The sequence below is a fragment of the Rosa chinensis genome, chromosome 5 (assembly GCF_002994745.2).
Source record: "Rosa chinensis cultivar Old Blush chromosome 5, RchiOBHm-V2, whole genome shotgun sequence".
Lineage (NCBI taxonomy): Eukaryota > Viridiplantae > Streptophyta > Magnoliopsida > Rosales > Rosaceae > Rosa > Rosa chinensis.
This window is the reverse complement of record NC_037092.1, coordinates 8188252-8211372: the sequence shown is the minus strand read 5'-3', so window position 1 is coordinate 8211372 and position 23121 is coordinate 8188252. Positions and strand designations below refer to the sequence as shown.

The 23121-nt window shown below is 37.3% G+C and overlaps 1 protein-coding gene across 1 annotated transcript; it reads right to left on the bottom strand.

Moving 5' to 3' along the window:
• Positions 1–14274: 14274 nt before the first annotated feature.
• On the bottom strand, positions 14275–22078 carry LOC112164934 (probable leucine-rich repeat receptor-like serine/threonine-protein kinase At3g14840). Its single transcript, XM_024301294.2, has 24 exons — positions 21807–22078; positions 20983–21166; positions 20611–20682; positions 20443–20511; positions 20288–20359; positions 20100–20171; positions 19911–19982; positions 19756–19827; positions 19600–19671; positions 19392–19463; positions 19230–19298; positions 18974–19054; positions 18731–18796; positions 18380–18445; positions 18247–18285; positions 18099–18139; positions 17484–17860; positions 17215–17413; positions 16654–16794; positions 16391–16509; positions 16054–16264; positions 15732–15969; positions 15237–15387; positions 14275–15149 (listed from the first exon to the last, which is right to left on the bottom strand). The coding sequence occupies exons 1-24, from the start codon at positions 21946–21948 to the stop codon at positions 14766–14768; spliced, it is 3081 nt and encodes a 1026-aa protein (XP_024157062.1). The 5' UTR covers positions 21949–22078; the 3' UTR covers positions 14275–14765.
• Between the last annotated feature and the right edge of the window lie 1043 nt (positions 22079–23121).

Sequence of the window (23121 nt, the reverse complement as noted above, 5' to 3'; positions counted from 1 at the left end):
TTTCTAAGTGTACCCAGCCCTAATATTTTTAATTTATTATTTCTAATTTTACCCCCATTTTAAAAATATTTGTATTTCATTGCCAACACTCATCTTCTCTCTCACAGACCCGATTTGAAAGCTACCCAAATTCATTTACACAGGAGTCAATATGTTTGCAAGACCTCTTGTACACATAGTATATAAATCTATTTGCCATATATTAAAAGCATAAAAGGAAGAGGATTAGCTTCACCAATGGGTGTAGATTTGATATACGGAGTTCTTAGTCTCCATACTAATTGAACAAATTCAGGCAAGCAGAACTCCCTGTGGTAACTGGCTGGGGTGGGCACGGTTCGGTGCGGTTCGGTGTTAGGTCAAAACCGCAACCGAACCGCTTCATTCGGTTGTACTATATTTAAAACCGCAACCGCATTTTTAAAACCTACACCGCTTACTTCGGTTACACCGTTTTGCGGTGCGGTGCGGATCGGTTTCGGTTGTGTTCAACTAGGCAAATAACATTAACAAACACTCAAACCTGCAGATCAACTATCAAACATTCAAAGTTACAAACATCAACAATTTGCTCCACCTGTTCAACATTTCAAACCAAAAAGTAATTTCCAAATCTAAATCAAAGTTCCAACAGTCTAACAATTTGTTTCCAAACCAAATAGCTAACATGCAGCACAAACATAAATCAAAGTTCCAACTTCCAAGTTCCAGCAGTAAATTTAAAGTTATTACAAACCATAGTTGAAGAACTTAAAGGCAATAACATCAAGTTCCAAAGTCGACAAACAGAAGTTAGAGTTATTAGTTATTACAAACCAAAGTTAAAGCAGTTCGCACTTGAATGAAACCGGAAGGGAACAAAAAAAAAAAAAAGTTGGGTGATAGAGAACTAGCTCCAGCAGCACAACAATTTATTTCAAAAGGTCATTCCATTAGTCCGATTTCCAGCAGCTGCAACCTACTTCATCCCTCAGAGTCAGACACTTGTGTCACAATAGAGTCTAATGAAAACCAAAAACAAGAATCACAAACTAACAGATATAAATATATTCAAATTAACAAGTAGTGTAAAGTCAAAAATTACCTGACTTAAGCTTCTCAAGCTCACCATAAAGGTCCAACTTAGTCTTCATCGGCTCTTTGTACTCATTGAAAACACCACCTCTTAACCAATCATTGAGACAAACCAGCCATTCAACCATTGTAGGAGTCAATGAAGCTCTAAATGGGTCAACAACCCTTTTTCCTAGGCTAAAGGCAACCTCTGAAGCCACCGTTGAAGCTGGAATAGCAAAAACATCCTTTGCAATTTTAGACAAAAACTGGAAACCTAGGTGAATTCTCTTTCCACCAATCTAAAACTTGAAATTTTGTATTGGCAGGGTCTTCAGCAGCTTCAAGCAAGTACTTGTCGACTTCATTCCTTATCTCAACCACATCTTTTTGCTTCCTAAGCCTCAAGAACTTGTTCATTGATGCAGCATGACTATCCTCCTCTCCGGCATTAGAAATTGATTGAGTAGGTGGCTGTGTAGCTTCAAATGACGCTTGTGCAGCCACAGGGTCAGAATTAGCATACTCATGATAAAGCTGCATCAATTTACCTTTAACATCATCTATCATCTCCGAGACCAAGCCCATGTCTTGCTGCAATAAAGGAAAAAAGAACTCAGGATACAATATTTTGTATCTTGGATCTAATACCACAGTAAGCAGCAAAATAGGGTTCAAGTCCTCCAACTTCAACCAATATTTGTCGAATTTTTTCTTCATTGATGCCCCGATGTTAACCATTAAAAGATCGACACTTTGGCTGCATTTTTCCAATTCTTCAATGATGGTACACATCCACACAACAGGCTGGTTTGCAGTTACCACTTTAGTGCCGCTAAATGCCAAAGTTGCATCATAAAAAATCTTGAGAAATTTCACCAACCTAGCAGCCTTCTCCCAATCCTCATTTCTAGGCGGCCTGACCCTTTTTCCTCCCTCAACCCTTTCCTGAAAGTAGTTTTCGTACTGCTGGTCCTCATCTTCCAACCTCACAAAGGCCTGCCTATACTTCACAGCTATGTCTAACATGAAATAGGTGGAGTTCCACCTTGTGCACACATCTAAAGGCACAATACCCCCCTTGTGTTCAACCTTCTCTCTAGATGCACACTTCCTAAATTTCTCAAGCCTTGCAGGTGAACTCCTAATAAACTTAACAGCGTTCCTAATTGCATCAATTGAGGAATCAAGCTCCTCCATCCCATCCCTCACAATAAGATTCAAAATATGGCAGCAACACCTAACATGCAGAAAACTCCCACCTAACACTAACTGCTTCCAATTCCCAATCTTCTCCTTCATATACTCAATTGCAACTTGATTACTCGATGCATTGTCAACTACAATGCTGAAAACTCTCTCAATACCCCAATTAATCAAACAAGACTCCACCAATTTCTCTATTGTCTTACCCTTGTGATTTGGAATAACAGTGAAGTTTATTATTCTCTTATGCAACGCCCAAGTCTCATCTATGAAATGAGCTGTCAAGACAAGGTAATTGATATTCTGGACCGAAGTCCAGGTATCGGTGGTAAGAGGAACCCTCAGATTGTTCCTAGCTAAAAACTCTCGAATCTTTTCCTTCTCAAATTGGTAGATATCCCTAATATCTCTACCAATTGTCCTCCGAGAGGGAGGATCAAACCTTGGTGATGCAATTTTCATAAAATCAATAAAACCCTGCCCCTCTACATGACTAAATGGCAGCTCATCCCTCACAATCATTTTAGCACAAGCTCTTCTACATTCTTCTGGGTCCCAACCCCTAGCAACTAACTTACCACCACTATCAGCAGAATCAAAGGAAAGAAACTTTTGCTTCTTAGCTGGTTGGTATGCCGGACACTTCTTGCATTGGTAAAGCATATGAGTCCTCATGGATGTCGTCCCATTTGATCTTGAGTCGCAAGCATACGTGGTGGGACAGTACTTGCACTTAGGCCTTGGTTTCGCCAAGGGAGTACCATCCGGATTCTTCATCTTCTCAAAATGGTCCCATGCTGCAGACTGGTTCTTCCTCTTCACATACTCAGCTTCACTAATTGGAGCAGCAGCTGCAGAAGGTGGTGGGGGAGGAAGCATAAGCGGTGCAGCAGCTTCACTTGTAGTAGTTGGTGCTGTTCCGGTGCTTGACCCAGTTGGTGTTGCATTGGGAGTTTGTGATGCTCCACTTCCCTGATAAGAAAGTAAGAAAAAATCAAATCAGTAAAGAATGTTCCATTTGAAAACATCCATTTACTTCTAAAATCATGCACAAGGATGTTCATATGTCATCAGGTTAATAGCATAACACATTAATATCCACTCTTAAAGACTTAAAGTCCTATATAAGAAATGTCATAAAATTACAAAAAGTTCTTTAAAGTCATGCCAAACCTTACATAATTAAAGTTCATAAACTAAAATATTGTTACAACCATGTAACAGATCAAAATGGCAGATATGTATCTACACAAAGTCTGCCCTGTGGACAAATTTAAAAGCCAAGTAACCTTCTCAAACAATCACTAGCACTAATAACAAAACCAAACTGATCATGCTCATTTCAAAATCAAACTGATCATGCTCATTTCAAAATCAAACAAATCGTCTCATGCTCATTAGAAGAACTGAAGAAGCAAGCAATTATTCATTTGACAACTAACTACATCTTCCTCATTTTAGTGAGCTCCATTATAATTGTTGAGGATGATGTATGATTATGATGAAAACGGATTCAGACCTCCGCTTGATCAACTTGGTAACATCTACATTAACATGACAACTTTTAAAGGAAACAAGCTTCGAAAATAAAGGAAAGATCACTTCGAAACATTCACAGAAACAAGCTGAAGTGCTGAACCCAAAATCGAATTGAAGAAGCAAGCAAGAAACTTAAGATCATATCGAAACAAGTTGAACCCAAAATCGAACCCAAGTAATATCAATCCAAACCTGATGCTCCCAAACAAGCTGAACCCAAAATCAAACTCAACATCAATTCAAAATCGAACTCCAAAAGTGATGAGATGAGATGAGAGCTGATGCTTTCCATACCGATTCCATCTAGAGATGAGATAAGAGCTGAGAAGAGCCTTGGCGTTGTCGATCAGCTGAGAAAACGCAGCAGACGAAGGAAGAGCAAATCAAAAACCAATTCAAAAAATCCAAAGCAAGAGAAGAAGTTATCAAACAAATCAAAAACCAACACAAAGAAACAGATCGTGAAAGAAAAGATCAAAAGGAAGAGCACCAACTTCCTTTGATGGCTTTGAATCGGTTGATTTCGAAACCAAACTATTGGGGTTTGTCAAGATTGAGAGGCCACCGGCTTTTGATTTTGTCGAATAGTCGGGATTCACTTGCTTGGAGTTGGGATTCAGGTTGGGACGCGGTGGGTGCCGATCGAACAGTCGGCTTTTGATTTCGGCATCTATGGTTAGCTCAGCTGTGTCGAGAGAGATGAGGGTTGAGGCGCTGTCGAAACTCGAAATGAGAGGCTGACTAAGTCAGCTAGGTTTTTGATCATTGAGAGTAATCCAGTGCAGCAGGGAGTACATGTAACTTGATTTCCACCAATTAAAATTCGACACCCATTTAAAAATATATAAATAATACTAAATTAATTAAAATATAAATAATTTAAATAGATATTAAATATGCGGACCGGTTCGGTTATTTCCGGTCGGTTCTAAAGCTAAACCCGATCCGGTCCGGTTTTTTTTTTTTTGTAGTCTTCTTTCATCCGGTTCTGTCCCGGCTCGAGTCGGTTTTTCGGGCCAGTTCGGCCGGTTTTTGGTGTCCGGTTTGGTTTCTGCCCGCCCCTAGTAACTGGCATTTATATCTATCAATTGGTATCAAAATGATAATTAATATTCGTGTATCCAAATCTGAAGATATATGAGGATTTCAATAAGCAAGAGTGCAAGGTGTAAATTCCAATAAGCAACAGCACAACCATATATGCAAGATTGCAGGGGGAGTAAAATCATATATGCATGGTATTAATCCATAATAAATTGGGAGAAGTTGGATGTACCCAGCGATTTCTTTTTCTTTTTTATTTATTTAATTAATTAAGGGTAAAATAAGAAATTTGTTGTAAATGATATGGCTATTCATGCAATAGGTATTGCTTGATGCATGCCATTACTATTGATTGGCGATTGATATGCTTCTGATTAGCGATTGACACATTCGTAATTGTATGAGTGATTGATGTTTTACCTTTTGTACACAAGATGTAGCCCTATATAAGACTCCTCATAGTGAGATGAATATGACATACACTCTATTTCTCTGCGTCTAAACTCTCTCTCTCTCAAATTATTTTATGTTTGTTTTACAACACGTTATCAGCACGAAGCTCTAACCAAAGCTCTAGCCAAGAAAAAAAACCCCCTGCTGTAGCCTGTTTGCACGCCCCGAAACCTCTTGATAGGGACCTCAGATCAAAATCTTTCCTTCATCAAAGTTGTTGGTCTCTGCCTCTTCTATCTGACCTCTAAATTTCAGCCTTATTGGAGTCGTTTTGAGACCAGTACACCATTCGAAGTGGGAGCTGTTCAGAAGAGGCGAATAGCTCTTGGATTGGCTGAGAAGACAACCTTCTCAGTTCTGCACACATAAGTTGAAGATTCATCCGTTCTTCATCAAGTAATGTTTTCCAAAATCTAATTTCATATTCATGTTTATTGAGCCTAATGATTGAATATGAACAATCACCATGATGCATGAACCCTAATATTTGGTATATACATATTTATATATATTCGTTTATGTGTCTTGGTTTATTTGGCTTTGGATTGTTTGGTTGGAAAAGAAAAAAAAAGGTTAGGATTCTTGGATTTGAAGCATTTGGTCCAGTAGTACCATATAGTGCATACAAATTAAAAACAAGCAAAAAGAAAAAGGATTCTGCTGCTCCCGGTTTTTGAACCCAGCCACATCATGCATTAGCCTAGCACAATGTCCACTATGCCACTATGGCTAGCTGGAATTTATCAACACCATTTAATATTAATACTGCCATAAGCAGATTCAACTCCATATAATTGGTGATTGATCAATTGATTCAACCTGTGATTTGATTTTGATTGATGTTATCCAAAGCAATTACCATAGTAATTTATGCTCATTACCACAATCACTTCATTATCACATTGAGACAATTCTGAATTATTACGTGAATTATGATAGAAGAATTATGGGCTTAAATTTTGGTTACACTAATTTAAATTATGCCATTATAATTCTTTATGCTAGAAGCATTATGGGCTAAATTATTACGTGATTATTACATAAACATTGTGCCAGAAGCATTTTGCCCAAATTTATTACCTATACGAAATGCCAGAAGCATTAATGGGATTTGAACCCATTTCCTTAGGTATATAACCGCTGCATTAATTTATTTATGTTACTATTTAATAACATTTGTTGAATTTGGTTATGTTATAATTGTGAATATTAATAGAGGTTGAGTCAGAAGCTCAAATCAAGCCCAAAGTCATAGCAACAAATTCGAGCCAGAAGCTCAGGCCCAAGTTGCAAACTACATGTTACCATGACAAAAGTTATGAATCTTCTCAAACTAGGCTCATCCAGTTGGATGCGATGTCTAGGAAAGGTTCAGATGAGGCCGTGTACTTAAGCGAGCCTCGCTCCACCTAAACCTCATCTTTCCTTACCTGGTCGTATTCAATTGGAATTACCGAAAGGGTTGAGTAAATAACTTTTCATTCCTTGGCAGACTAGCCTGAGCCCAGCAGGCCCACTCTCCCTCTGCAGGACCTAGCAGCCCAGCAGGCCTCACATACTCTTTGACCAGCACATGAAAGCCTAGGTCACGAGCCCGCAGACTAAGCTCGATAGGCTTCACTATCAAGCCCACTCCTTCTTTGGTCCAGCAGAATCAAAATAAAAGGAAAAATAATTTCATATTGTAAATACATTCACCATATCTAATATGTGTAATTAATTGCCAGAAGCATTTATTCACATAATTGTGTGATAATTAATCTGTTATATTACTAGCATGCAATTATTATCTCAATTGATTTGTGATTTTCATTTAGCCAATTTGTGAGATATTATTACAATTTGCTCTATTCAGTATCATTTTGTTACTTGTCTAAATTTTCGCATTAGAATATATGTGTAGAAAATGCAGGTATCTAATGAACCAGTAGTTCATACATAAATCGAACTTGTAGTTTCGATAATGCCATTTAAGAAACTTGAAGTTTCCTTCATAAATTCACCACACATGATAAAACCAGTAGATTTTACATGTCTAATCCACATGCTATAGAACCTGAAGTTCTCATTACTTGCTTATGGAGGATATTACCCAAAGCACTAATATTATTTGTTCATTTCCTGTAAGAAATGTCAAATCTCAACATGTTTGACTTTGTTGCTTTGGAGGTCTCCAGAAGAAACTATCTAAAGTGAACTCAAGATGTGAAAATTCATCTGATTGCAAAGAAGATAAGATCAACAATCAATGCTAACAATGTCGTCATTGAGGCTTTTAACATGAGTGCCATAATTTTCAAAGGAAACATATGGAGAAAACACTCCAAGTTGAGTATCCGATGAAGAGGATACACAGACTCTTTGGGTCGCTCTAGAAGAGCACTTTCACCATCAAATGACCATTTTCTTGCTTGAAGCAAGACATGATTGGCAGAACGAAATTAGCCCATATGACCGTCTGCCACTTGGCCAAAGCCCAAGAGGCCATATAATCAGGCTCCACGTGGTAGGAACCATGATGCCATAACTCAGCAAGCCCAAGTTGAAAGGAACACTGGTCCGGCCTGTCACCACCAGAATCAGCATGATCTTTGTTATCAATGTGGAGGAATTGACTGCTGGTCCCGCACCTGTTGTGCGATAGCCTAAGCAATATATGAGTATTACGCCTGTTGCGGAACTCGAAATACCAACTTTATTAAAAGGTCATTTTCTATTGATTCCACACTAGAGATCATGGATTTTCAGGCAGTTATTGAACATACCGAATACCGAGGATTAGAACTCGAAGACATGGGTATAATTGATCCCTTGTGTCATATCTATTTCATCTTAATGAATGAAACATCTTCGGATTTTGGTGATTTATGTTTTCAATTATTTTGGATTATAGAAATGTGGTTATGTTCGAATATATTTAATTCAATAGACTTATTCATACATGTGATCCATTGAATTAAATTTATGAATAGGCATGTCTTGTGGGGAAGTTTGTTGTCTGGTTAAAAGTGCTATTACGCACACCATACTCCCAGATCGGAGATATTTTTCAAACTTATTGTCTATTTATACCTCTGTGACAACCGTATCAGGGCAATCCAACCTGATAGAGGGCTATGGCAAAGCCTACTTTATGTTGTCCAATGGTACTGAACTTACCATTAATGAGGCCTTATATTCTCCACGTTCCAGAAGAACGTTATTGAGTATTAAGGATATTCGAACCAACAGTTACCACGTTGAAACCATTGAAAAAAAGCGTGGAATATCTTTGCATAACCTCCGAGTGTGCGGCCAGAAGCGTACATTGGAGAAATTGAAATCTGTTAGCTAGAAGCTAACTAATTCAAGCAACTGCTTGCTATGGCATGACCATTTGGTCCACCCAGGTCAAAGTATGATGCACCGTACCTCAATTCATCGTAGGTGCACCCCCTTCTGAATAAGGGTCTTTTATATAATGACACGCTATGCCATACTAGACCATCATATGCAAAGACTAGTACATACACCACCATTTTTCTGCACAGAATGCAAGGGAAATTTGTGGACATATCCAACCACTATGTGGACCAGTTAAATATTGATGGTTTTGGTTGATGTATCGACAAAGTGATCACATGTTACACTATTGTCCACAAGAAAACGCTGCTTTTGCTAAACTCTCACCCAGATCATGAAATTGAGGGTTCACCACTCGGATTATCCCATAAAGTCTATAAGACTTGATAATACCGGAGAGTTTACATCGAAGTCTTTCGATGATTATTGCATATCCCTTGGGATTGATGCTGAACATATAGTTCCCTATGTTCACACCCAAGATGGTTTCGCAAATAGAATTTTGGTAATGCGCACCAAGCTCCTAGTTTTTGCGTGGGGCTATGCAATCTTGCATGCAGCTATGTTGGTCCCGTTGAGGCCCACTGCTACCCAACCTTACTCCGCGTTACAGTTGGTGACTGGGTACGAACCTGATGTTTCGCACTTACGCGCATTTGGGAATGCAGTCCTCGTGCCAATTGTGCCGTCACAACGTACAAAATTGGGTCCTCAACAAATGATGGGCATACATGTCGATTATGAATCCCATCCATTATGCGCTCTTTAGAGCCCTTGACAGGCGATCTCTTTACCGCTAGATTTGCGGATTGTCACTTTGATGAGACAGTCTTCCCGCCGTTAGGGGGAGATAAGAACGTTACCGTTCCTGATGAACGACGTGAATTGACGTGGAATGTCCCCACTATGTCTCATCTTGATCCCCGAACCGCACAATGTGATAATGAAGTGCGGAGAATTCTAGATCTACAGAGTGTAGCCCAAAATATGCCAGACGCTTTCTCTGATCTAGCTAAAGTGACGAGATCATATATACCTGCTGCAAATGTGCCTGCAAGGATAGACGTCCCTGTAGGATGTGTCGTCCCAGATGGACGAGGTACGACCATGGCGGCTAACCAGTCATATGTCCCTGCCCAGAAGTGAGGTAGACCATTAGGTTCGAAGGATTCTTATCCCCAGAAGAGGGTAAACTTGGCACAAATGAATCCCCTTAACATCGCAATCTCAAACCGATCCATCTCATGAGATAAATCCGGATTATGGGTCTGTCCTAGAAGAGACGATGTTGGGGGACGCTCCAACATTTGAACCCACTCCCGAGAATAGAGAAATCTCGGTAAATTTAGTGAGATTTGGAATTGGAATGAGAACATCATCGATGATATATATTAGTATTTGTGGTGGCCACCGAAACTATAATATGCGATGACCTCGAACCTTGCTTTGTTGATCAAATTCAACGAAGAGACGACTGGCCAAAAAGGAAATAAGCAATCCAGGTCGAATTAGATTCCTTGATAAAGAGAAAGGTGTTTGGACCTGTTGTTCCTACACCTCCCCATGTTAAACCCGTAGAATTTAAATGGGTATTTGTAAGGAAGCGTAATGAGAAAAACGAGATTGTGATACACAAGGCTCGTCTAGTGGCGCAAGAATTTTCTCAACGCCCTGTGATTGATTACGAGGAGGCGTATTCTCCCGTAATGGACGTCATAACGTTCTGCTACCTTATCAGTTTGGTAGTTTCCGAAAAACTGAATATGCAGCTTATGAATGTGGTCGTAACTTATCTCTATGGGGATCACGATACAGAGATATACATGAAAGTTCCTGAAGGACTTATGATACCTGATGCAAATAATACTAGACCACTGTACACGCTCTCCATTAGTTTTGAGGCGTTCACTTTATAGATTGAAAAAATCTAGACGGAGGTGGTATAACCGTCTAAGTGAATATTTTATCGGGATGAGATATGTGAATAATAAACTATGCCCATGCGTGTTTATTAAGGAAACAAGTTCCTAGTTTGGAATTGTGGTGGTCTATGTCAATGACATGAATTTGATCGATACTCCTGAAGAGATCAAGGAAACCGCAAAGCACCTAAAGTTGGAATTTGAGATGAAAGGCCTTGGGAGAACAAATTATTGTCTCGACCTGGAGCCCGAGCACAGTGCAGATGAAATTTTGGTCCATCAACCAAATTACATCCAGAAGATGTTAAGATGCTTTAATGAGGATAAAAGCAAGCACACCCATGGTCGTCTGAAGTCTAGAAAGAACCGTATCGTCTTGCAGATGATAACGAAGAGATATTGGTGCCAGAAGTCTCATATCTAAGTGCAATAGGCACATTATTGTACTTGGCTCAATGCCCTAGATAGGACATCTCATTTGAAGTGAACTTGTTAGCTAGATATAGCTCTGCGCCAACACGCCGCCACTGGAATGGCATAAAAGACATTTTTCGCTACCTTAGAGGTACGGCGGATATGGGCTTATCCTATCCCTACGCATCAAGGAATGGATCACCCCCTTGATCCTCAGAATGATGATTGCCTTGTTGGATATGCTGATATAGACTATCTACCAAACCCGCACAAGGCACGTTCCCAAATTGGTTATGTCTTTACCATTGGGAATACTGCAATTTCTTAGAGGTCTACAAAATAGACACTTGTTGCTACCTCTTCGAATCATGATGAGATACTAGCTCTTCACAAAGCAGTATGTGAATGTCATGGCTAAGAGCCGTTACAAACCATGTTCGAAGCACATGTGGACTGCATTCCACCACTGATGAACCAACCATTATCTACGAGGATAATGCTGCTTACATAGAGTAGATAAAGATGAGTTTCATCAAAGGAGACAACACCAAACATATTGTATCGAAGTTCTCCTTCAATCAGCAACAACAGGAGCATCAGAAGATTGAAGTTAAGCATATTTGATTTGAAGACAATCATGCAGACCTCTTTACCAAGTCACTACCAAAGTACACATTCCAGAAGCATGTTCAAGATATTGGTCTACGTAAACTATCTGAATTACTTAACATGTAATTTTCAGGGGGAGTCGAAATCAGGGGGAGTATCCTGAAGCATACCCACTTGACCATCGTGTACTCTTTTTGTCCTTCGTCCAGGGTTATTTTGTCCCACTGGGTTTTGTTACCTGGCAAGGTTTTAACGAGGCACATCTTTAGCATGGTCACCCCAATTATAGTACATCCTGAAGATGCTTTGATTTGACATATATGCATTTGCTCATCTTTTCCCTTCGACCACGGGTTTCTCCCACTGGGTTTACCGGGCAAGGTTTTGGTGTAGCAACTCTAATGCATCCCTCTCGTAGACATACTACCTACTTATGGTGTTGATAAGAAGACTTCACCTATCTCTAAAGCTGTGATACTGCTACTCCACACTCAAGCGCGTTGTGCTCTTTTTCTCCTTCGACCAAGATTGTTTTTTTTCCCACAGGGTTTTTATTACTTGGCAAGGTTTTTGACGAGGCAACTTAGAAGCGCATAGCAGAACCAACACTATTGACATAGAATATCCAAGGGGGAGTGTTGTAAATGATATGGCTATTCATGCAATAGGTATTGCTTGATGCATGCCATTACTATTGATTGGCGATTGATATGCTTCTGATTAGCGATTGACACATTCGTAATTGTATGAGTGATTGATGTTTTACCTTTTGTACACAAGATGTAGCCCTATATAAGACTCCTCATAGTGAGATGAATATGACATACACTCTATTTCTCTGCGTCTAAACTCTCTCTCTCTCAAATTATTTTATGTTTGTTTTACAACAAAATTAAATTTTTGCTTGGTTTACTTAGATATTTACTGGGTTCATTTAGTAAGACCACTTCTTCTAAGATGCGTCAATATATGAGCTGCCTCTTATTTTTTCTCAAAAATATTACATACCTAATACAGTACTACTACTGTACTACATCTTTATAAAACGATCTTGATTTCAATCTTGAATTAATCATCAAAAACTAAAGCTGGTTATATGATATTAATAATGCTGCAAGCTAGGCAGCCCGATGCGTCACTTTCGACTGGAAAGATTATTGTCTTGGTACACATCTTTTTTTTTTTTAATAAGTCTTGGTACACATCTTAGTTTAACCAAATATACTGATGAAAATTAATAAATTGCAAGTGATGATTTCTTATTCAGTAGGGGTCCCCGGGGACCAGAAATATATATATATATATATATATATAGAAGTCAGAAACGACTGCATGTATATGTAGGCATTTTTTTATTATTTTATTATGGTTATCATTTCAATATTCATGAACCCACACGTGCACGATGAACATGGAGACAGCGAAAATTCTTCAGTTCACGGACAGGGTGAATGTGCACGGCGTTTTTGGTGAAATCTGAGCCGTCCGATACGTTATCCAAGTTGATCATCTGATCCAAAATATCTGGGCCCACGTAGTGTAACCAATCAGAGTTATTGCACGTGAGCCGATCATTATTCGATGCGTCCCTTACTTAGTCTTCATGGGATATATAACATTAATTTGCACGATGTGCAAAAATTTTGATGTTTTAATCACAGATAAGTTCATAACTCCATATCTACCATTTTCTCAAAATCATCTTCAGTTCATAAGTTCATTGACACCAATTTTTTTCAAGTTTATTCTAAAATTACAAAATTAACTTTATCGTTGTGAGTGAAACGTCTACCATGACTTACTTACAACACTCTTCAAATGGACTTTGTGAAACATAAATCATCTCAAAAAACAGTCACACAACATATTTTGCAATTAGGTTGAAATGTTGTTCTTTGTCTCTTTGGAAGTGATTTAAATTTGTAACATTTGATGTTTTGTGAAAATGCGGCTTACTATTGTTGAAGATTTTACAGTGCACCTAACGCATGTATTGATTTTCCATGTTACATGACTTCATCTTAGTCATTGGTATCATCCTAAACCTCTAATTTTTTTAACTTGTTACCTAGGTTTTAATTAGTAATTTATAATATTCAAAACAAAACTATTTATTTGATTAATGTCAAGGCGGAAAAGAAAAAGAAAAGAAAATTTTAAAAACTATAAAACATGTAATTAGCCTCAATTCCATGAAAACTTAACCCCATAATTTTCTATAAAAAAGTAAAAAAAAAAAACAAAAAACTTTAACAATGATTTCTCACCAAAATCTATGCACTATAAGTCTATAACTCTATAACCCACGATTTTTGGTTAAGATTGCATTTTCTTATTATGTCACCTAAAATTTTCCCACTCTCAAATAATATTCTAAGCATTTAAATCTACTAGGTCAGTTCTCAATCAAAGGGACTATTGGAGGCATTTTATTTTTCTTTCTGAGAGGTAAGCAGGGTGGATTGGTACTTTTAATCGCGTGTAAGTGGGTGAATTAGTACTCTTAATTGCATTTAATCTTTTGATTTAAACCCAAACACCTAATAAGTAGTTCAGTTGAAAAAATGTCCTTTCAATAATAGTAGACAACGAGCCATGCAAATCAGAATGGTTTGTATTCCAATTACATTTGACCTAAATTCATGGACTCATGGTGGTGGTGAAACCAGTTCTCTGAAATATTGGATCATGCTTTATTGGAATTTCCATCTCCTTTTCTCTTTTAAATGAGGGGAAGGAGCTAGCTAGGCTTTCACGCTTTGTTATTGTAGAAGTGTTACAATCACATCAGCTATCACGTAAGGTGAAATGCAAGTAGTACTCAAAAAGGTGATTCACCTAACATTACTCTTACAATAAGGGAGACACATTGAAAGTCTAGAATAAAAGGTCTTGGACTCGAAATATCTAATCAATCTATGGAAAAGTTGGACTTTTCGGAAGAAATAAAAAAAATTGGAGTTGACTGCTTGCAGGGGTGGAGGGGCAGGGTCGGCCTTGGCGCCCTCTGTAAAAGATCGAGTCTTTTTTTTGGTCAAGTATGGAGACGGACAACATTGCCCGCGGCAACGCCTGGGGAGTCCCATACGATGTGCTACGTTGGACAGTCCTGGAATTCACTATCATAGAAATGTTCTAATACGAAACACGATATGTAACATGGTGTACTTGATAATCTTCAACTTAACTTGAATAAACTTTATAGAGATCTGAAGACTCAGTAGTAACAGTAGAACCGGTCCATGGTGCATCTGATGAACGAATGAGGCCATGACTTCCACTTGGGGAGCTCCATTGTGCAGTGCTGTGATCAAACTGCTCTTCGAAGGCTTTTAACCTCGTCATTTCATCACCGTGGATACTTGGATCCAGAACCACTTCATCCACGGTGGTCCGCCCTTCAAGCATACTCACTACTTCAGACATGATAGGCCTAAGTCCAGCTGTTGGATTGGCGCACAGTAGAGCTACTTTGATCATTCTAATCGCCTCTTTCTTACTGAAATCGGACTCCAACCTCGGATCCACCAGCCCCAGTAAGTTCCCTTTTTGTTGCAAAACAAGGGCCTAAAAATAAGCAGAGAGTGGATGATCACAAAATAGTTACATATATATGTAGTAGAAGAATTTTTGAATGAAGATTATTTATCTTACCCAATCCATAAGACACTGAATGTTCTCATTGGGTCGATATTTCATGTTGTTCTTTCCTGCTACTATTTCTAATGCAACAATTCCAAAACTGTAGACATCTGCTTTAAAGGTCAAACAACCCCATAGAGCATATTCCGGTGCCATATATCCTCTGCACAACAATTAAATGTTGTTTTCACCGACTGATTAGTCACTCTAATACAAATAAGTTTCACATAAAAATAGAAATGACAAGTATCAACATTATGCAAGCAAGACATTACATGTAAATCACATATTTTGTTGGCATTTCAGCAACAATTTATGCTGTCAATATTGAGTTACAAACTTAATTACTATAACTGATCGACAACTTCAATATTGTAATCAGAAAAAGATTAGTTTCTTGTTTATGTCATAATTACGATTTTGGAGACAGAAAGCTGGGTGGAAAAATGTGTAGACAAAATTAGCCTCAGAAATGAAGTTGATGCAATATATATGACAGAAGCTTACATAGTTCCAGCAACCTTGGTGCTAATATGAGTTTGCTCCTCTTCGTCAAGCTTGGCCAAACCAAAGTCCGAGATCTTAGCATTGAGGTCTTGGTCCAGTAACACATTCGTAGTTTTGATGTCTCTATGTACAACCTTCACTGCCGATTCCTCGTGCAAATAAGCCAGACCTTTTGCTATGCCTAGGCATATTTTCTGCCTTGTAGGCCAGTCCAAGTTTAAACGATCATCCTCTGGACCTGCAATTAACATACAAACCTAATAATTGGGTCACTTTAGAACCTCTGAATGCATGATTTCAATCCTTGACATGATGAGCTTACCGTACAAGGCGCGAGCAAGGCTATTGTTCTCCAGGTACTCATACACCAACAATAACTGGTTTGCTTCAATACAACATCCATACATTTTAACCAGATTTGGATGCTGCAAACAAGAGATCATGCCTATTTCGTTCACAAATTCACGATTTCCCTGCTTTGATTTTGAAGATAGTTGCTTAACTGCAATTATAGTACCATCCAAAAGTGTACCCTGCATTAAGCATAGTAAATTAGTTTTCAATTTAAAAAAAAAAACTAGGCCATAGAAAGTTATTTGAAGACATGAAAAAGGCAAAAAGTAGAAGGAAAATGATAACAGGATACAGTTGTATTATACCTTGTATACGGGACCAAAACCACCTTCTCCAATTTTGTTTAAAGGATCAAAGTTATTAGTAGCAGCTTTAATTTGCCTCAAGGTGAAAAAGCCAGTCCGCAGATCCAGTCCTCTCAGAACTGTCCAAAGAACCAGGTTAGGATATGAGTAATGTCTTCAAAATTCTGATACAAATTCTTTTGACATAGTATGAGTGTATATTTCCTAGTCCACATGGAATTTGAAAGAATAAAGCCAATATGAGCATAGTAGATTTGCAGCACCTTCTTCTCTTGATGTCTGACTATCCACCGGACAGCCTTTCCACCAAAGAATGCCAAAAATTAAGAAGAACAGGCACAAAACCGAAGCTCCAACTGAAACTCCAATTACAATAGCCATATTTGTTTTGGAATGCTTGAACTCTACAGAGTAAAACAAAAAACAGAGAAAATCATCAAAACATTTCAATGATATACTGCCGTAGATAGGGCATAACAACCGAGAATGGTCTTTCCATTAATAAACGACCAAGAGTGGTAATCTGCTTGAATGTTTCATACATCAAATATAGGCATATAGCTATAAAATAGGAAACAGATGCAATAATTGGAATTAAGAATAAGATGCACATAAGCTTGTTCTTTGATAATCTGGGTATTTCTTAAAGTATACGAGCGATCTTGATCTACATTTTCCAATTTATTGCAATGAAAACATAAACTTGTCCCTTGGTTCCTTTAATTTTCTCTTCTGAACATGTACAAAACAAATGGATTGTAAAGCCCATAATAAAGTTTTTAAAACAGACTTAAAAGTGTGTATGTGCAAATTCAGAAGATTACCAGCTTCTATAGAAATGGCTGATATAAGGGGACCATAGACTCCTCGTCTAGGGGATGCTGTTGTGCCTTTTCCAGACCAATGAAACCGAATCTCTAGAGTTTTGTTTGTAACTTGAACTGCATTTGTTTCTATAATGTATACCTTGTCGACCCCTGGTGCTTCCTTTACGATGTCAAAATTCTTCCATACAAGTTTCTCCTGGAACAATTGTCATCAATGAGAAACATTCTGTGTACATTAAGATTTCATTAATGGTATGATTCAGTACCTGGATGTAGACATCAAATATCCGTCTTCCAACACTCTGAAAAGATCTATTGCCTCGGATTATTATCTCCACAAAGTGAAGTTTGACAGTATACTTTCCATCTCCTAAGCAGTTTGCATAATATGTGAGAGAAAGAGGACTGAGGCGTGCATGAGTGTACAACTGAGAGTTTTCCATTCCAAGTATCGATACATTATTTGCTATGTAGTCTTTAGAGGTGACATTAGTATCCCAGAAAACTCCAGTGCTACTGGTTCCCCAGTTAGCTCTCACTGGAACAAATTTTGCTCCACCTCCAAGATCTGTATCATCTTCAAATTTGACTCCTCCAATGGTGGTCGCTCCTCCACCACAATTTATATGCAATGAGTACTGAACTGTTCAGTAACAACAGATAAATAAAAAATCAGATAAGAGAAAATACTTGAGTAGATAAATGTTATCAATATAGTATCAGTCTATCAGATACCATTTACTATGAGGTCATATGGAAACTTCAGTTAACAACTGAGTTCTTTGTACAAAATCTTTACAAAGTTAAATAATTTAAAAGCTAACCATCCCTTGATTCCAATCTATCCAATCAGATTTTGATTCTAAGATATATATTGTTACCTTTTGTACATGGATATTTCTGCAGGCACGCTCCAGATAATCTAGATTAGTGAAGTATAATAATCAGCTTATGTAAGAAGTGCATAAAGTGAAAAGAAAAGAAAAAACAAAGGCTTCATCTTCGAACACTGGTAAGTATGAAGCTTACGAGTTGATGTTTGGTGCAGAAAAGCTTTTGAAAACGTTCCTGATACATGTCCAATCAGTTGAAAAAGAAAAATTAGAGGTGAATGAAACCATAGAGTGTTTTGTATGCCAACTACACAGAAAACAGTTCATACAGGTATTCGCTACATGTAGATGGCTCAGAGTCCTTGGAAAAATTATTGTAAGAAACATCTATCTGGCTGCACACAAATATGATCAAATTGTAAGCGAGTATAAATCCACAGTAAAGTACATGTTACAATATTGATAAAAGTTCATTTAAATGCTTAAAGGATTAGTTAATGACAGAATCCTAGTCATTGATGATTTTAAATGCTTCAAACAGTAGATTTGAAAAAGAAAAACTGAAATATTCTATTAACAATTGGTAATACTAATAGGATTGTCTGCTAGACACCTTAAAGAAACAATTAAAATAAAAAACTAAAAACGAAAGCAAATTTGATGTAGGATAGAAGACATACTAGCGGTTATCTTTGCTCTTAACCCAATTTGGAATAGAGCCATTGAGTAAGTTGCTTGTCAGATACCTATTCCAAACGAAATCACAGTCACATTCTGTTTAAGTAATTATTACCTAACTACAAAAGGCGGGTTACATGGGAAAAATATATGCTTATGTATATATGAAGATAGTATATGAAGGGGAGGCCCCCTGCATCATGATGTATGCTAGTCATGACATATATGAGATTCACATTTCTTACAAGTACTGCAAATTGTCCGGATCCAGAGCCATAGCTTCAAGATCAGGAAAACTTCCTTCCAATTTGTTGAAGCTGAGATCTCTGTAAGATAATAACTAGAGGATGTTATAAGAATCGGAAGCTTACTATTTGGAAGCTTAACTAAGAAAATGAACCTCGTTGATCAAACTGCTATCGAGAAAGTATTTATTGAATGCGCCTGATGTACTTGAATGAGTAGTAGAATAAAAAAGATTAAAGAATAGTAGTAAATTACAATTTATTCAATACTGCCATTGCTTTTAAATCAGGAATAGGTCCTGATAAATTACAGCTCCTCAGCATTCTGCAATATAAATCAATATGAGCATAGTTGGGGATAAACACGGATTAGTCTAAACTATAGATGAAAAAAATGCAGCATATGTTTTAGACTTACAATCTTTTCATGCTTTTCATATTAGTCAAGTTCGGAAATATTGAACCCCCTCCGTTTAAGTCGCTGATCCTTCTGCATCAATTGCAACATAGATATTTGTTAAGCAAAAATAATCCCTTTGATATGAAGCTATAGTAAATTGTCAAATGTTGAATATGTTTTCAGTGTTATATTGTTAATGCAATGAAGAGCTGGATTCGGAACTCACAGTTCTGTTAGATTACTCAAGACAGAAATGCTAGACGGAATGGGGCCTTCTAGACCACTAGCTTGGATCTCTCTGTCAAATTCAGAATTTAATATGGGTAGAGATTACACCAATTCTATAATTTATGAATTATATCAAAATAGCTAAAGCACTTACAATTTTATAAGTTGACTCCAACTTCGGAAAAAGTCTGGAATTCTTCCAGTTAAGTTGTTACTGCTTATCCTCCTGTATAAAGAGAAAATTCATAACATGACAGCTGAACATTATTTAACAGGAATATTGTGAGTCATTATGTGAGTGTCACTTACAATTCTGTTAGTTTGCTCAGATTAGTGAGATTCACTGGTAACACTCCTGTGAGATTGTTTGCACTAATAATGCTGTAGATCGATACCAGTACCAACTCATCAGTTACTTACTTTTTTGAGCTATTCATCATTTTCTTTTAAATCAATAATAAGAGAAAACAAACTAGGTTTGGAAGAAAAGGAGCTTACAGATTTTGCAAGTTAACCAACTTCCCAAGTTCAGGAGGAACAGTTCCAGTAAACATGTTAGTCTCTAGGTTCCTGAAAACATAATCTGCGTTTCATCAAAGCAGGCTAGATAAAATGAAATTTAAACAATTTAAACTTGATTTGACAAAGACAATGAAGAATTAGATGGAGATAGAGGCAGGGCATACAAGTATTTTAGAGTAGTGATGTTTCCCAAGAAGGCAGGGATTAGTCCAGATAAGTTGTTCGCATTAAAGGACCTGCAGTTTACTCATAGTCTTAGTTCAATCATTATAAGCCATTATTGGACAACCAAGAATATGGAGTTAAGATTTGAATTTACATATATTCCAACTTTGTAGAAGCCCATTCACTCGGTATATTACCACTAAGGAAGTTCCTTGTGAAATCGCTGTAAACAAGGGCAAATATATTAGTTATCATAACACTACCATATGAGAAATACTAAAAATTTTCAGAGGTATCATATGTTACATTATAAAATCCTTACATTTGTGTAAGGTAGGGTAACTTCGCAATAGATGGTGGAATAACACCAGCAAGATCTTGCCCTCTAAGAATACTGTATAAGAAAAAATGTCAGAGCTGATCATAAAATTCAAACTTTGCAGGAAAAAAGGAGTCATGATGCCTTACATATTATATACCCATAAACAAAGGGGTTCTCCCAAACTGGAAAGGAAAGAAAGAAAAAAAAAAAAATATATATATATATATATATATATACACACACCCACCTAGACATTTTCTCATACACATGCTGTGCATGAAAAAACCAACTCAGAGAGTGCAATACAAACCCAGCAAGATATTACAGAGGAATGAAAAATATACACATCAAATAGGTTTCAAATGCACCTACATGTTGATGACATGGCATGAGCCATCAGGGAAGGAGCAGTTGCAAGTGAGAGTGTTGTTGAATAGAGTGTCAACAGATTTGGGGGTAGTCCAGCTTGTGTGGGTTGTGTCATTCAGGCACGGGTCTACGCTGAAGTTCCAATCTTTTTTTCCTATTTGTGTAGCTATTTCTCGTAGGGCTTCCACTGCAAACACAAAATCAAACCCTTCAACTTCACATTTTTCTGTATTGAATTTAAAAGTTTTCATTTTCGAGATGATTGTCAATTTTGGTGGGCAAGTGCTTTCAAAATTGAACTCTTGTATTCCCGCACACCCGGGCGACTCTAGTTTTAGTGCTTTCAAAATCAGCTTTACATTTTTTATTTTTTAAAGGTGATCAAAAGGAGAGAGGATATCTATAAACCTTCAATTTCTCTGCGTTTTGACAACCGACCCGACTAGTTGTTGGTGAACTACTGAACGGTGGCATTTTATAATAACCCACAACGTGAAGACTACATATATGATTAAAAATGGAGATAAAAATTATTGTTCCTACTTAAAAAATAAAATAAAATAAAAGAACCTACCCGACCAGTTCTAAAGAGATTTGTGTATTGGCATTTCATTTTTTTTTTTTCCTTTTAGAAAGAAGATCAAAAGGAAGAAAGGAGATTCAAAAGACTCTTTCGAATCTATGCATATAGATGCGGAAGCTGGCTTTGGTGGTGGTAGCCATAACTAAGCGAGCTCACATACACCGTCTTTAAAGCGACCTCACATACACTTGATGTGTAGAGATAATTACACAGGAATTACTCAGACGAAGAAAAAGGTGTGTACCTTCAGTAGATGGAAGACGAGTTGAAAGAGCTTCGACTTTGACTGACCCAAAACTGCAGAGAACTAGTATCACCACCAAGTTGAAGTTCATGATGGTTTTCCGATCACTATGATTATGAAAAACTCCAACTCTAGCTGCCATCTTCGTTTTCTTCTTACGTCGACTTAATCCGATAAACCTACCTGCGCCCCAGATATATACTAATATGCCTTGATGAACTAAAGCTTTTTGCTAGCTAGCTCCTCGGTTTTTAAAGTGAATATCTCTGTATCATCTACAGCTAGTAGATATATAGTATTGCTGAGGGACCCCTAGGGGACCGGGACTTATGGATCAAGGTGTGACTTTTCTATATGGGAATAACTAGAAATATGTATCATTAATCCATGCATTTGCTTCCAGTACGTCAACCTAGAGTTAGAAACTTGGACTGATTTGGTTTCCATTACTATTCTATTCAGGTGTGCTGGTCGATCCACGGATTAGGAAACAATTAAGAGAGAAGACTGCCACTTTGAGTCTTGGTACATACGTGGACTTTGCATAGTCATTATACTAACACACTTCTTATTTTAAGTGACAAAACAGCGTATCGTTTCTTATGAAGTTGGTTTCATATTTTTATCATAGATTATGATAACAAACTGTTATGCTATCATATCGAGAACACTAAAACTAAAACCGATTCATTAAGTTTTATGTTAATCGTGAAAATTTGTTAAGACCTGTTATGAATATAACTAAATCTTTATAAATTTAAAGTAACATAAGAAGCACACATAAATCTTATACAGTTGGAGTACCTTTTTCTTTTGGAGAGTGAAATCTACACTCTCTATTTTGCAATCCACACTTTATATGTCCTTTTTTAGTATCTTAAGTTTTGTCATTTTGTAGTGTGGATTGTAAACATATGATGTTAATATACTAAAAAAAAACAGAGTGTGGATTATAAAATGAGAAGTGTGAATTTTTAAAATAGCGTATAGAATTTTTGGTCGTGAAAAGTGAGAAAAAAGTTACGATTAAAATTGAGGTGTGCCGGTCGATACTCCATCAATTAGAAAACAATTAAGAGAGAAGACGACTACTTGGAATTTCTTCTCTTTTTTCTGTAATTTCTTCTCAGTTGTTTCTTTCCTTGCCCTTGCGGCTTTAATGAATTCCAGTTTCTAGACCAAAAAAAAAAAGAAAACAATTAAGAGAGAAGACGACTACTTGGAACGTACGTACGTAGATTTTGCAGTCGTTCCTAATAAACTTCTTATTTTAAAATGAGGAAAGTAAATAAAAAGCAAGTGATGATTTATTAAT

What these genes read in the sequence shown, in the direction of transcription:
- LOC112164934 (XM_024301294.2), bottom strand. Translation starts at nt 21,948, where the DNA reads ATGGCAGCTAGAGTTGGAGTTTTTCATAATCATAGTGATCGGAAAACC. An exon ending in TCATGCCATGTCATCAACAT is followed by an intron (nt 20,683 to 20,982) that starts GTAGGTGCATTT and finishes TTTCTTATACAG; the next exon opens with TATTCTTAGAGGGCAAGATC. An exon ending in CTGAGCAAACTAACAGAATT is followed by an intron (nt 19,828 to 19,910) that starts GTAAGTGACACT and finishes CTCTTTATACAG; the next exon opens with GAGGATAAGCAGTAACAACT.